General features: G+C 43.1%; 1 protein-coding gene across 1 annotated transcript; it reads left to right on the plus strand.

The window, feature by feature from the left end:
- Positions 1-8,951: 8,951 nt before the first annotated feature.
- Positions 8,952-9,794, plus strand: LOC136538738 (uncharacterized). The gene has a single exon (XM_066530701.1). It carries the CDS (start codon positions 9,052-9,054, stop codon positions 9,595-9,597), a length of 546 nt encoding a protein of 181 aa, XP_066386798.1. The 5' UTR covers positions 8,952-9,051; the 3' UTR covers positions 9,598-9,794.
- The last annotated feature ends 6,577 nt before the right edge of the window (positions 9,795-16,371 follow it).

Below are 16,371 nucleotides of genomic sequence, written 5' to 3' on the forward strand. Positions count from 1 at the left end.
CGACCAGCTGTGGACCTAACAAATCTATATAAAATTATTCTTTTCGTTCCGAATTGCATGTCTGGCTTCTCAATACATATATTTTTTTACACAACTCCTATGTTTCAGTCGCCTGGTTTTTGGGCAACGTTCAGGCGACGCGTGCACGATTTCCTCCTCCATGCGCGCGTTTTCCTTCTCTCCGGCGTGATGTGGACAGGCGGCGGCGGGTTTTCTGAGGTCTCCGGCGACCTTAGAAAAAGGAGGAGCCTGAGGGCGGCCGGCTGGATGGGCTGTGGTGGCGGGTTGGCCGCTAGCGAGCGAGGCGGCGGGTAGCGGACGAGGGGGCAGGGTAGGACATCTGGATGGGAAGTGCTAGTGGCTGGGGCGAGGGCTCGACAACGAATTCGTGGGATTGGGAATAGGAGAGGGCGGTGGCGGCGGTTGGTGGGCGGCGCGGCGGCAGCAGGGGAGCCGCTGGACAGGGCAGCGGGGGAGGTGAATAGTGCACGATCTATTCTGGAGCGTTTGCTTCGTATCCAAGGATTGTCGATCGTCGTCCAAAAAGAACACAAAAATCAGGCGCCTGAAGAATAGCAATTCATTTTTTTTATTACGATGTATCTAGACATAATATATATCTAGATACATAGAAAAAGCTATAAATCTAAAAAAATCATAACAATTTACGGTTCAGAACTTAAGAAGTAAATTATAAGATATTTTAGTTTTATCTATTTTAGATATATTGCTTATAGTATGTATTTAGATATATGTATATCTAAGTGTATAGCAAAAGCTATATATCTAGAAAAGCCAAAATATTTTATAATTTTGAATGGATGCAATATAAAAGATTGATGATAATGGACTGCCTCTCCGGCCACCTCTACCCGAGGTCGTACACCGCTGCTCTCCCAATCGCCCCCACCCATACCAGCTCCTCCTCGTCGAGTCTCGCCACCTCTGCCCGTAGCATCCCCTCACCGGGACGTGTTGCCACCTACCGGTCCTCGACACTAGGCCGCGGTACTGTCCCTCTACTTGTAGCTCCTCCACTACGTCAGAACTGCAGATTAGAGACACGGGTAAACAATCATCAGAGACGCTGAAAAACGCATCACTTATATTACGTCTCTGGTGTGAACACATAGTGAGGTCACCGATGTCAAGTCATCAGAAACGTGTAGCCAAAACACATCACTTAATGGAGACGTGTATGTGTATAGCCAAAATGCACCTCTAATATATGACTTGACATAGTGATGCATTTTGGCTATATGTGTCTTTGATGATGACTTGACATCAATGGCACACTTTGACTATAGGTGTGTCTCTAATAACAATTTACAAAACTTTGATACAAACCTTTGACTATACGTGTCTCTGATAACAATTTACAAAAAAAAAATCTTGATCCACGATCTTTACATACATCTGGCCCTATCCAATAGCAAAATACAAACTCACACAACATGAAGAAACTTGGTTAGAATTGACAGAAAAACATCTCCATGAACTTTGAATCTCCAATTGTTTATTATTATTACTATTTTCCTTAAATTATTCAATACAAGATACACAATTTTAATTCCACCCAAATCCTCTTAGTTGGCATGACAGTAATATCAAATCCATTGAGCACCTAATAGTCACAAGAATATCTTATCGCATCTATATTATGCAAAGTTCACATTGCTGCAATATCAAATCCTCTTAGTCAGCATGGCACATAACAGCAATATCAAATCTATTATTATACCAAGTTCACATTGACGTGACGGCGGATCCACAGAAAGTGATTAATTCAGCAAGGCATTTCTTCTCCCAAGGTCCTGTAAATAAGGATTCTCATCAAATACAGGAAAAGGTGATTCAACCTTCGGCGATGCCAAAACAAAAGAAGGGATTCTAGAACAATATCAGATCAAAACATTCATGAAATGTGAACTATGCAAGTTAATTTACTGAACACACAATTCAGGAAGAGTGTCATCAACCCATGTCTGATATAGCAAGGTTAAAATATTGTTTAAATTGGTTGGTAAAAGAAACATTGATAATACTAACTTCATATGCATATAGTAATGGCACATTGGCTACCTTTATCAGAGCTTCTACCTCTTTGAAAGCTTTTTGTGAACATAGTAATTGGCAAGTTAAGTGTTTTTTAAGACAGCAAACAATACAAACCCTCGATAATTCATAGCTAGATTTCTAGACGATGAAAAATTATGTCCTTTAACAATTTGGAAAGTCGGTGAAACACTCTACATCTTTATAGTTATTTTAAGGGACTAGTTTAATAATTGTGATGGCCAAAATCACATAGATCAATAACTGAACATAATAGGATCAGAGCATGGTAGGCAACTTCTAAATTCCATATCTACCAAACTTGATGGGGAAAATCATGGAATTCCATGACAACAAAGACTTTTTATAGTGAACCTGTGTGCTTGCTAAAGGAAGAAGGCTAGGGAATTGATGAGTGTGTTTCAGAAGACTTCTATAGTGATATTGATATCAGCACTATGTATAGTACTAAGTTTAGTGATAACAGCACTATGTCTAGTACAGTATCATTATCAGTGCATTATGTCTAAGATCTGGTGACAATTCACAATTAATAGGTTGACAGTAGCTAAGAACATTCGAGTTGTGCTCCTCGCTGGGCCACGCCACCGCCCCGTGCCAGTCCTCCACTCCTCCTCGTCAGGGTACGCTGCCGTCCTCATCCCAGTCCTCGGGAAGAGATATCATGCGTTCGTTACCACACATTGAGAGAAGACAACAAGAGACTTTGTGCATTAGGAGTCAGGACGAGTGCGTTCCATTGATTTTATTTTTGGGACGACCTGAATTTTGAGCAAATATTTCCTTATGGGGATGACTCTATCCTCATATCTAGGAATTGGGATATATAGAGTGGCTCTATCCTCATACAACCAAATACTACCTTAGTTACAATAGCATACGCATCAATCCCTACCTCGTTTGATTTTTTTTCTATTACGGCTGTCCACACTTTGCACTCTCCATGCAAATTAAGAAGTTGATTAAACCACTTCACTCTATACATATTTCCACCCCAAACCGGCCGCTCTCCGCCCTTCTCTCCCGAGCCCAGGTGGGAACCGCCCTAGGGGTGGCGGTGCCACCAGATAGAGGGTGGCGGTGCCACCCAGGCACCTCCACTAGCTCACCGGGTTGGAAACTTTTGCATGATTCGATCCACGTCAACTCGAGCTACTCCCCACAAGCGATGCTAACTCTCAAAGTGTTTTCTCAAAACATATTAGAATCAAGTTAGCATTTCTCAAAACATTTTCCATAAATATTTTCGCTTGCTCTCCGATGTGGACTAGGCCTAAATGCAATGCATGAAGTCCAACACCTAGTGGCACTAGATGACCGAATTGTCTAGTTAAGAACCCCTCTTAATAGTACGGTCATCTACCCTAAATGTGATCACACTCTCTATAGTGTCTTGATCACTTAAAACAAAATGCCTATTTATACCTTTGCCTTGATCTCGATAGGGTTTTATTTTTCTCTTTCTTCTTTTCTAAGTTGAGCACTTGATCATCATCACATGTGGCCACCCTTCATCATTTCATGTGATCAACATCACCATTTGAGTGCCACCATGCTCCTCACTTAGATTGCACCAACCTAGCTCATATTACAACTTATGACAAAGGTTAGTGCATAGGTTTCATCAATTATCCAAATCAAACTAGGGCTTTCAATCTCTCCATTTTTTATAATTGATGACAACCTTTTCGCAAAGATATTTTATGAAATCTTTTTGGATTCATGTTGCTTGCCCAAGCATATTACCATGTGTAAAGATTATGGACAAGTTTCACCAACCCAAATTGGTAGTATTAGCTCCCCTACATATGTGCTTAGAGTTTGGATTTTAAAGCTTGCACGTATGCATGGATTGGTAGTTTGAGAGAGTAATAGTTACGAAATGATGTTAAGGTGTAAAGAATATGGACCTTTGATGCGTGATACCAATCAGAAATGGAGCTTGCCAAAGATCCTGAGAGAGCGATGAACTAGAAATTATAATATCGATGGCTCTTTCTTTTCTGATAAAGTATTTATGGCTCCTTCGATCATGAAATGGTTGATTGGGTTTCATCATATTGGGATAGCACTAGAAATGTTGTTGGGGCAGGTACTAGTCACACGTCTTTTATTAATTTCTTGGGGAGCTGTAGCAGAAACTTGCAGGCCCGCTCTGAATTTAGTTCTGAAGCTTGGCATCAAAGGATAGTCCTTGAATCAGGTGTTTCATTTTTTCAGATTACACAACACTGATGTATACGTCTATGGCCACGTACACTCACTTTTAAAAATACACATATATAAATCATATCTTTATGAGCATCTTCGAAAAACCAAACCGTTAGATTTCGAAATTGACAAAATCACTACGAACATCGCACAGTCGACGTACATATCATCTAAACTGAAAAATAACATCGCTAAATTGTATAGTAAATTTAAGAAAATATGAACATACATACTGAATCAAGAAAATCACTACGGACATCGCACAGTTCAGATGCTTTTAACATGCACAAAAGCACTCTAGGACGCCGGCGTCCTGATATCTCCCCGTACGATGCAGAGCAATGTGACAGTGTCAAAGAAACTCAGTTGTTGTCTTCGAAAGATGTATATCTATTGCCGCGTCGAGCGTGTAACGAAGCAGCACAGGTGCTAGGGCGCAAGTATTCGTTCTGGTTTAGCACTGTGAGAGAAAAACACTATTTCTTCGCTGAAAAAGTACGGCTCATAAGACAAGTGAACATGGTATATATGCTATAACCACATCTTTTTAGGACATATTGTTGGATTAATTGTAGAATATAATTTTACAATAAATCTACTTGGAGATGCAAATATTGATAATATTTTTCTATAAATATGTCCATTTAAGAAATTTGATTTAGTCAAAACCTAGGATTATATTCTTTTTTGCACTGAGGAAAGTAGAGGAGACGGCGTTTGATCTTCAGGAAGTCATGTTCTACTGGATCGTAGTGATTGTGTAGCTTCAGAAGAGAAAAATAATTAATGACGCGCCGAATTGAACTCGAAAGAGAAATCATGGGGTATAGTTTTTCAAACGTGCCGGCACGGCTCTACACGGCACTAGCCTGTCCCGGCACGGCACGCCTGGGCACGGCACGCTAGACACGGCTGATGAACCATGTCGTGCCGTGTCGTGCCACCGTGTCCGACTCCAGGCTCAAGCACGGCACTATCATTCCTGGAGCGTGTCGTGTCGTGCCATGCCGACTCCAGGCTCAGCGTGCCCGTGCCGGCCCAGGCACTAAACTGGCAAAACCCCTCAATGAACTCAGCACAACAATTCAAAGAGATCTAAAATGACTAAGTTCACAAAAGATCAAAAACAGATCAAAACACAGCACAGCAAAGAACACACTTTTGAAACTAAAACTAATTTAAGTAGGAGCTATGCAATGACTGCCTCATTAAAAACCTGTTTAGGTAAAACTCACCCTTGTGAGAAACCCTAAATAGGAAAAGAGTACAGCCAACACTTAGATTAATTATTCATTACATCCATCGCCACAAGTTCAAGTCTCAGTTATTATAGAACCATTACATAAATGGGAAGTGAACTAGTCGACATCAAGATAAAGACCAACAAAGTTCTCTTCCAGCTCCTTGTCCTCCACCATGTGCTGCAGTCTTGTCTCAGCATTCTCCCAATCCTTGATGCAGGTAAGCGCCTCTATAGTTTCAGGGTTCAGCCTCCGCGGCCGCTCCTCAATGATCCTGCCAGTTAAGCTAAAAGTAGACTCTGAAGAAATGGTTGACACAGGCACTGTCAAAATGTCTTTAGCAAGAACAGAAAGTACTAAATAAGTAAGCTTGTGCTCATGCCACCACTGCATGATGTCAAACTCATCATCCAACTGGCTTACTGTGTCACAGTCCAGGTAGGATGCAAGTTCACTAGAGTTAAAACTAGCTGTTACTGCCTACAGCAAGGAAGTGGTAGAAACACTCCTAGAATGATCAAGACTAGAAGGGAGGGAAGAACAGCCAGCTCCAACATCCAACTCCTCATCATCATAAATTTCAGCCCAAGCTATTCTTTTCTTACCAGACAGGGATGGAGGAACAACCCTTTTCAGCCTATTAGAGCCATACATTACATCATACCTGATATACATTTTAAACAGAAGAGCTCTGGTGTCCAGCAACTTATTAGTGTAGTCAATATTAAAAAAAGAATGTAACTTTCTAAACAGTTTGGTAAATCCCTTAATTTTAGCTCTTGGATCCAATATAAATGCAATAAAATAAAGATCAGGTATGTTCTTCCAGTACTTATTGTATTTGTCATAGGTTGGATAACAGATCTTAGATGTTCATCATGTTGATACCTATGCAGGTGTATAGCAATCTTAACAAAATGATGAATCATAAGTGGAGAAGTATGATAGTAAACACTAGACAAATCAATAGTTGAGTCATAGAACAGTTCAAGAAATTCCAAGATTTTATTTGCCATAGCCCAGTGATCATCAGTCAAAAGGAAACCACTACCTGAACCTCTAGGGTAATTGGCCTCAATGAAAGTACTCTTGTGAGACAGCAAGTGCTTAAGCATTAGGTAGGTAGAGTTCCATCTAACATCCATGTCTAATCCAAACTTCCTAGGTCTAACACCACTAGCAATTCAATAACTCTTGTATGCAGCAATTCTTCGATTAGAGGAGTTCATAAAAGAGATTGCTGTTCTAAAATCCTCAATGAGAGGATTCACAGCAGCCAGTGCTTCTTTCACAATCAGGTTAATAATATGACAAGCACATCGTTGATACAAAAACAGATCAGAACCTAAATATTCTTTAAGTATAAGTTTCAGTTTATCCATAGCATTTTGATTTGCAGATGCATTATCCAAAGTTACAGAAAAAACCTTGTTAAGTATACCATACTCAGCAAGGACAGATGCAACACGCTCAACAATGTTCTCAGCATTATGGGACACATCAATCAACCTTAAACCAAGTACCATTTTCTCTAATTGCCAATCAGCATTAATAAAATGAGCCACAACAGATAAATAATCTTCTTTAGCCTTTCCAGACCATATATCAGAGGTAATAGCAACAGATGAAACATCATTATCCTTTAAACAGACCATCAGTTTATCACGTTTCTCATTGTAATATTTAAACAGATCTCTACCGGTGGTTTGCTTAGAGACAGGTGAAAAATTAGGGTTATAAGCAGTTTTAATAGAATCTTTAAATGCCTCAATTTCACCAATCATAAGAGGTAGGTCCAATCTAGCAAGCATACGAACAAGTTCAACATGAGCTACCTCAGCACTGTACTCCCAACGACAAACAAAACCATCAGAATTAAAAGTAATATGAGTCTGAGTCATGCCCTGGGTCTTCTCAAGTTTCTTAGGACACTTAGCAAGATGTCGAGTAAGATGACCAGTGCCATGAGCAGAATAAGCAGAGTAGCGCTTATGGCAATGAAGGCAAGTGGTAGCAAACCCGATCTTTCTACCTTTCTCAGTTTTGTAGTGCTTCTCAAAGTCCTCCCAGATAGCAGACGTGGAAGGGCAATTAGAACCGACAGGGCTAACCTCGCTCTGGCCACCGTCGGCATCAGCCACGTCGACTGGGGGGTCAGAGTCGTCGACGGGAAGGGGCTCAGTAACAGAACGGCCGAAGAGCACGACAGCGTCCTCACAGACATCATCGTCCTCATCATCTCTGGCCATCCCGCAAATACGCAGCTCGTCGTTCTGGGAGTGGTCAAACTCCCAATCGTCATGTCGCCCGGCGCCTGGGGCCATCTCTACCGTCTCCGGTTCCTCGACGGCTGCCACAATCAACAGATAAAAGCAGGGTTAGGTTGGGGATTAGGGTTTGGGTTAGGGTTAGGGTTTACCCTTACCTCTACGGCCGGAGCCCCGTAAACGACGACGATGAGACGGACCGATTGCACACCCCCGGTACCTTAATGGAGACCGGAGCCTCAGAGGTGGCGGCAGCCAGCGATGTGGACGACGGACAGATGACGGAGATGCGGCGAGGATGCCGAGAACAAGGCTCAATCGACGTTCAGGGATGAAGAATAAGGGAACAGATGGAGATTGAGGGCGGGAACCACCGGATCTGAGGGAGAAGAGGGAGATTGAGGGCGGAGAGGGAGAAGAGGGAACCACCGGCCACTGGAACTGACCCCTTACCCGTCGGAAGACTCCATGGCGACGGCGTCGAGGAGCCCAGGTTACGAGTGCGGCGAGCAGGAGAGGAGCTAGGGTTACGAGTGCGGCGAGGAGCGGGCGAGCGACAGAGTGAGCAGGGAGAGCCGGAGAGGAGAGGGCGAGAGGCTAGGGTTACGAGTGAGGGGAGTGGGGAGAGCGGCCGCATCGGGCGACTTATATACCGGACCCCCCGGTCGCCCGGCGATCCAACAGCTCACGCCCCACCTCCGCGATCCGACGGTTGCGAGCCGTGCCTGCCCCGTGCCGCCCGTTGGAACGGGCCGTGCCTAGGCCGGCACTACGGGCCGACCTTTCGGCCCAGGCACGGGCATAGGCGAGGCCTGGCCGTACCGGGCTAGGGCCGTGCTTTTTCGCACCGGGCCCGTGCAAGCCCGTTTCGCGCGGCCCGTTTGGAAATTTATACCCTGGGGAGACCATCAGGTCCGGTGAGCATGTCCTCGTGGTCGTGGAGGACACAGCCGGCTTCCATGTGGGTAGGCGTTTAGGTGCACCCATTCGGCGCCAAACGTCGTGTCTGCTAGCTTGCGCTTTGTTGATCAGCTAATAACAGAGCAACCCCCAACGATCTGACTGACCAGTATCTGTAGCTCAACGGCCAACCACCTAGTGTATTCACTCCTATTCTGTATAAAACACCCCTCCCGCAACCCTCACTTGCACCACGCAAAACACACTCCTCCAAGCCAAGCCCACGCACGGTCCAGCGATCGAGCCGTCGTCCCTCGAATCACCCGCTAGCTAGCAGTAGCAGCGCGACGCGATCGATGGCTTCCCTCACCGTGTCCACGGCGACCGCGGCGGCCGGCGGCAACAAGAACAAGGAGCGCGATGGCGCTGAGGTCATCACGGGCGCGGAGGCCTGCTTCGCGCACTCCAAGGAGATGCTCAAGTCGCTGGGCTTCCCCGGCGGCGTGATGCCGCTGCGGGGGCTGGAGGAGTGCGGGTGGGTGCGCGAGACCGGGTTCGTGTGGATGCGGCAGAAGGCCCCCTACGAGTACTACTTCAGCGGCACGGGCACGCGGGTGCGCTACGACGCCGAGGTCACCGCGTACGTGGAGGACGGGCGGATGAAGCGCATGACCGGGGTGCGCAGCAAGCAGGTCATGCTCTGGGTGCCCATCGTCGAGATGAGCCTCGACGGCGAGAAGCGCGACAAGATCTACTTCAAGTCCAACGTCGGGATCGGCCGCTCGTTCCCCGCCTCCGCCTTCCCGGACGGGGAAGAGGAAGCTAAGCCCAAGAACGAAGGGGAGGAGAAGAAGGAGAACGTCGACGACAAGGCGGCCGCCGACGATGCCGCCAGCAAGTGAGACGCGACTACGCGAGCGCACGCGTGTCGTCGTCTTGCCGGGCGGTACGGTGCGAGTTCTGTGCGCGGTTTGCACGCACGATTGCGCGACGCATCTCGCGCGTGCCCACGCGTGAAGATGCATGTATCGTCTTTCTTTGGGAGTTTGTATTGCTTGTCATTTTTTTCTTTTTCTTTCAAAACGTATCATTTCTTGTATCTGTCGTTGCCTGTTTACAGCGTTTGATTCGCACGGGAAGAATAATCGAGCAAGTGTGATGTTTACGCACGAAAGGAATTGTCAGGGCGTCCATGGGTGCCGGAGTTGAGAGTAGTTGAGCAAACGACCAGCTGCGGACCTAACAAATCTATATAAAATTATTCTTTTCGTTCCGAATTGTATGTCTGGCTTCTCAATACATATATTTTTTTACACATCCTACGTTTCAGTCGCCTGGTTTTTGGGCACGTGCGCACGATTTCCTCCTCCATGCGCGCGTTTTCCTTCTCTCCGGTGTGACGTGGACAGGCGGTGGCGGCGGGTTTTCTGAGGGCTCCGGCAACCTTAGAAAAAGGAGGGGCCTGGGGGCGGCCGGCTGGACGGGCGGTAGTGGCGTGTTGGCTGGTGGCGAGCGAGGCGGCGGGTAGGAGACGAGGGGGCGGGGTAGGACATCTGGATGGGAAGTGCTAGTGGCGGAGGTGATGGCTCGACAACGAATTCGTGGGATTGGCAATAGGAGAGGGCGTTGTCGGCGCGGTGGCGGCGGTTGGTGGGCGGCGCGGCGGCGGTGGGGGAGCCGCTGGCCAGGGCAGCGGGGGAGCTGCATAGTGCGCAATCTAATCTGTAGCGTTTGCTTTGTATCCAAGGATTGTCGATCGTCACTTGAAAAGAACACAAAAATCAGGCGCCTGAAGAATAGCAATTCAATTTTTTATTATGATGTATCGACATAATATATATTTAGATACATAGCAAAAGCTATAAATCTTTAAAAAAATCATAACAATTTACGGTTCAGAACTTAAGAAGTAAATTATAAGATATTTTAGTTTTATCTATTTTAGATATATTGCTTATAGTATGTATTTAGATATAATGTATATCTAAGTGTATAGCAAAAGCTATATATATCTAGAAAAGCCAAAACGTTTTATAATTTTGAATGTATGTAATATAAAAGATTGATGATAATTGACTGCCTCTCCGGCCACCTCTACCCGAGGTCGTACACCGCTGCTCTCCCAATCTCCCCCACTCTTACCGACTCCTCCTCGTCGAGTCTCGCCACCTCTGCCCATAGCATCCCCTCATCGGGACGTGTTGCCACCTACCGGTCCTCCACGCTACACTACCCTAGATCTTAACATCACTGTCGGTTCAAAAAACCCCTTCATTGTCGGATTTTAAACCGACAGTGGTATACCGAGCATGATGTGAGATTGACATCACTGTCGGTTCTTATGAACCGACAGTGATGTGAACCAGCAGTGATGTGGTTTATAGGAAAGCCAAAAAATTTATTGAAAAAATAAGAAATTTTTTTAATATCGGGAGAGGCCCCACTGGACAGCCACACGGTCGTGCGTCGCAAGTCACAAGTCAAGCGATTCTTCGCCCAAAAAACGCGTGCTTCATGGCCACCGGCGCTCGAACCCCTGTCGTCCTACTTCGCGTCTTCGGCCCCTAACCACTTCACCTGCAAGTTGTTTGTGTCCAAATGAGATTTTCGGCCTAGCCATTTTATGTTCATCTAATTTTAAAATGAGTATTTAGGACCCTAAATGAATTCAAATGAAAAAATTGTTAACTACAAAGTTTTAAAACTTTTCGAGATCTGTAACTTTCATTTTGGTAGTTTCTCCATCCGAGGTCATTTACAAAATTTAAATATCAAATTTTAGAAATTCAAACGTAGTTTTCCATGACAAGATGATTTCAAATCAAAAAGTTATCAACTACAAAGTTTCATAACTTTTTGAGATCTACAAATTTTGTTTTTGCTGTTTGTCCATCCGAAATCGTTTAAAAAATTCAAATTTCAATTTTTTTTGAAATTCAAACATAGTTTTCCTTGAGAAAATGGTTTCAAATCAAAAAGTTGTCAACTACAAAGTTTCATAACTTGTTGGGATCTACAACTTTCATTTTGGTAGTTTCTCTATCCGAGGTCGTTTACAAAATTTAAATTTTAAATTTTAGAAATTCAAACGTAATTTTCCTTGACAGGATGATTTCAAACCAAAAAGTTGTCAACTACAGAGTTTCATAACTTTCCAAGATCTACAACTTCTATTTTGGTCATTTGATCATTTTTTCATCCGGTAGTAATATTGTTCACACATATTACATATCCCTCTTATTGTTTATGAAACTATAAGAGAGATATGTAAATTTTGTGAACAATATTATTACCACTTTATTGGATGAAGAAATAACTAAAATAAAAGTTGTAGGTCTTGATAAGTTCTACAACTTCTATGTTTATGATTTTTTCAGTTGACATCATTTAGTGTTCCAAAATGACATTTGAAGTTGCTATTTTTTTAAATTCAAAATTCAAATAGATAAAACACTGTCACATAAAAAGATGGATAAAATAATAGCGGTAAGAACACAATAAATTGCTAGAGCATGATTTTAGAAATTTTTAGAAAAAAACTCATCAAATTTGAAGTTAGTATGAGGGAGAAAGACTAGTTACAAGTTTTAGCCAGAGATTAAAAAGAGAAATCAGAGTTCTTCAATAATTTAAAATTTTAATTTTAAATAGCATTTTCAAGTAGTAAATGATCTCAAATGAAAAAGTTTTGAACTACAAAGTTGCATAACTTTTCGAGAACTACAACTTTTGTTTTGGGCGTTTCTCCATCTGAGGCCGTTTAAAAATTTTAAATTTTAAATTTTAGAAATCAAATATAATTTTCGTTAGATAGATTATTTCAAATGAAAATATTTGGACATCCAAATGATCTCAAATTAAAAAAGTTTAAACTATAAATTTGTATATCTCGTCGAGTACTACAACTTTGATATAAAGTTCGTCTTCATCAGACATCATATGAGAAACTTATGAAGTTTTCTTACAGCATATCACTGTCGGTTCAAGCCACGAACCGACAGTGATAGTATCAGTGTCGGTTCTTGGCTAAAACCGGCAGTGATGACTCAAACTGTCGATTCTTGGCTAAAATCGACAGTGAATACCCAAATATCAGTGTCGGTTGGTCCTATCACTGCCGGTTTTAGCCAAAAACGGACAGTGATGGTCTATCGCTGTCTATCACTGCTGGTTTTTAAAAATTCGGCAGTGATGAGGCCAGTAGTGATGTCTAATTCTGTAGTAGTGCTAGGCCACGGTACTGTCCCTCCTCGCCAGGCGGCGTTGTCTCCGCCGCGCCAAATCCTCTGCTTGTAGCTCCTCCACTACGTCAGAATTGTAGATTAGAGACACGGGTAAACAATCATCAGAGACGCTGAAAAACGCATCACTTATATTACGTCTCTAGTGTGAACACATAGTGAGGTCACCGATGTCAAGTCATCAGAGACGTGTAGCCAAAACACATCACTGAATGGAGACGTGTATGTGTATAGCCAAAATGCACCTCTAATATATGACTTGACATAGTGATGCATTTTGGCTATATGTGTCTTTGATGATGACTTGACATCAATGGCACACTTTGACTATACGTGTGTCTCTAATAACAATTTACAAAACTTTGACTATACGTGTCTCTGATAACAATTTACAAAAAAAAAATATTGATCCACGATCTTTACATACATCTGGCCCTATCCAATAGCAAAATACAAACTCACACAACATGAAGAAACTTGGTTAGAATTGACAGAAAAACATCTCCATGAACTTTGAATCTCCAATTGTTTAATATTATTACTATTTTCCTTAAACTATTCAATACAAGATTCACAATTTTAATTCCACCCAAATCCTCTTAGTTGGCATGACAGTAATATCAAATCCATTGAGCACCTAATAGTCATAAGAATATCTTATCGCATCTATATTATGCAAAGTTCACATTGCTGCAATATCAAATCCTCTTAGTCAGCATGGCACATAACAGCAATATCAAATCTATTATTATACCAAGTTCACATTGACGTGACCGCAGATCCACAGAAAGTGATTAATTCAGCAAGGCATTTCTTCTTCCAAGGTCCTGTAAATAAGGATTCTCATCAAATACAGGAAAAGGTGATTCAACCTTCGGCGATACCAAAACAAAAGAAGGGATTCTAGAACAATATTAGATCAAAACATTCATGAAATGTGAACTATGCAAGTTAATTTACTAAACACACAATTCAGGAAGAGTGTCATCAACCCATGTCTGATATAGCAAGGTTCAAATATTGATTAAATTGGTTGGTAAAAGAAACATTGATAATACTAACTTCATATGCATATAGTAATGGCACATTGGCTACCTTTATCAGAGCTTCTACCTCTTTGAAAGCTTTTTGTGAACATAGTAATTGGCAAGTTAAGTGTTTTTTAAGACAGCAAACAGTACAAACCCTCAATAATTCATAGCTAGATTTCTAGACGATGAAAAATTATGTCCTTTAACAATTTGGAAAGTCGGTGAAACACTCTACATCTTTATAGTTATTTTAAGGGACTAGTTTAATAATTGTGATGGCCAAAATCACATAGATCAATAACTGAACAGAATAGGATCAGAGCATGGTAGGCAACTTCTAAATTCCATATCTACCAAACTTGATGGGAAAAATCATGGAATTTCATGACAACAAAGACTTTTTATAGTGAACCTGTCTGCTTGCTAAAGGAAGAAGGCTAGGGAATGGATGAGTGTGTTTTAGAAGACTTCTATAGTGATATTGGTATCAGCACTATGTATAGTACTAAGTTTAGTGATAGCAGCACTATGTCTAGTACAGTATCATTATCTGTGCATTATGTCTAAGATCTGGTGACAATTCACAATTAATAGGTTGATACTAGCTAAGAACATTTGAGTTGTGCTCCTCGCCGGGCCATGCCACCGCCCCATGCCAGTCCTCCACTCCTCCTCGTCAGGGTATGCCGCTGTCCTCATCCCAGTCCTTGGGAAGAGACATCATGCGCTCGGTACCACACATAGAGAGAAGACGACAAGAGACTTTGTGCATCAGGAGTCAGGACGAGTGCGTTCCATTGATTTTATTTTTTGGACGACCTGAATTTTGAGCAAATATTTCCTTATGGGGATGACTCTATCCTCATATCTAGGAATTGGGATATATAGAGTGGCTCTATCCTCATACAACCAAATACTACCTTAGTTACAATAGCATACGCATCGTCCCTGCCTCAATTGACTTTTTTTCTATTACTGCTATCCACACTTTGCACTCCCCATGCAAATTAAGAAGTTGATTAAGTCACTTCACTCTATACATAGGAGTATAGACTTTCTATTAGGTCCCCTTGCTTCGTTTGACAAGAAGGCATGGGAAGTCGATGATAGTGACAATGAGGACTTGAATCAAGCTAAGGTATGGGCATATAGTAGCATAGTAACAAGCCTCATCTTACTCTTACGCATGTCATAAGCCTCAGTTCTCTCATCCCATGCCTTAAGGTTGTCTGTTTATTATAGATTTGTAGAAAACGATAAGTTGGCCCGCTCGCGTGCCCTTAAACCCAGCTTGATCCGCTTCTTTTTTTCATCCAGAACAGTGTTTTCCTCTCACAAATTCCTCCAGAATTCCTCCAAACCATCCAAATTCCACAAGAACCATACAATTCCTCCAGATTTTGAGGTAAAGGCCAAACTTCTGGTCTTCGTCAGGGTATGTAGAGTATGTTCCTCGTCTAGTTCCTCGAGCTCCCCGCAGTGGTGAAAAAAGGGACGAGCGGATTGTTCTTCTTCTGGTTTGCCTTCCACCAAGAAGCCTCGCCAATCGAGTACTTGTCCAGGTACTCAAATTATAGGTAGCGTGCTCCTAGGTGAGCATATTAATATGTTTTATCTTTTTGTTGTTTGCTTTTGCCTCTGACCGAGTACTTTTCTTCTTTTTCAGATGGCGCTGTGGTTGCCATGCTTGAGAGTGAGGAAGAGGAGGATGATGATGCAGCCCTTGTTACGCGTCGGTGAGTTGTTTTCCTGTTTTTCCGATGTTGAACACTTCTTTTTGTTTTGACCTTGACCTTGTTCTCTTGCAGTAAGCGATCGTCGACCTCGAGTTCTTCTGGAGCTCCGGTACCGACCATGCCACTCCAGTTGCAAGGTGGTGGTGATATTTTTGCTGCCATAGTTCCCCCTCTAAGGTCTTCTGTTGGTCTTGGGGGTTTCATGAAGAAGAAGATAGCTAAGTAGTGAATCCTGGTTATGTTTCTCTGCTTCTGTTTTTCCTCTTCTCTGATTCATATTCTTATCGTCGATTTTCTTTATCATTTTGCAGGCCTTCGCCTTCCCTCAACCCTCAGTCAGCTTCTTTTCAATCTTTTGATGCGCCCCTGCGTTCTGAGTCTCTGGACTCGGAATGTGCGGTCGGCGAGGTTACTGTGAGGGCGACAGGGTTCTCTGGTGATCCTGATTTGCTTACTCCGGAGGTGATCGTGGCCACGGCGGCGGGGCCATCTGGGGAGGTAGCTGGGGCTTCCCAGGGTATGGCTCTGGTCTTGTCTTCTTTGCCTCAGCTGGCTTCTCCCTCTGCTCCTCTTCCTAGTGGTGTTCAGCGTCTGGATGATGATGTGGTGCAACAATTCGATGCCACTCATCGGTTGTCAGAGCTGACCACTGCCTGGGGGACCTTTGT

Source organism: Miscanthus floridulus, chromosome 2 (genome assembly GCF_019320115.1).
Source record: "Miscanthus floridulus cultivar M001 chromosome 2, ASM1932011v1, whole genome shotgun sequence".
NCBI lineage: Eukaryota > Viridiplantae > Streptophyta > Magnoliopsida > Poales > Poaceae > Miscanthus > Miscanthus floridulus.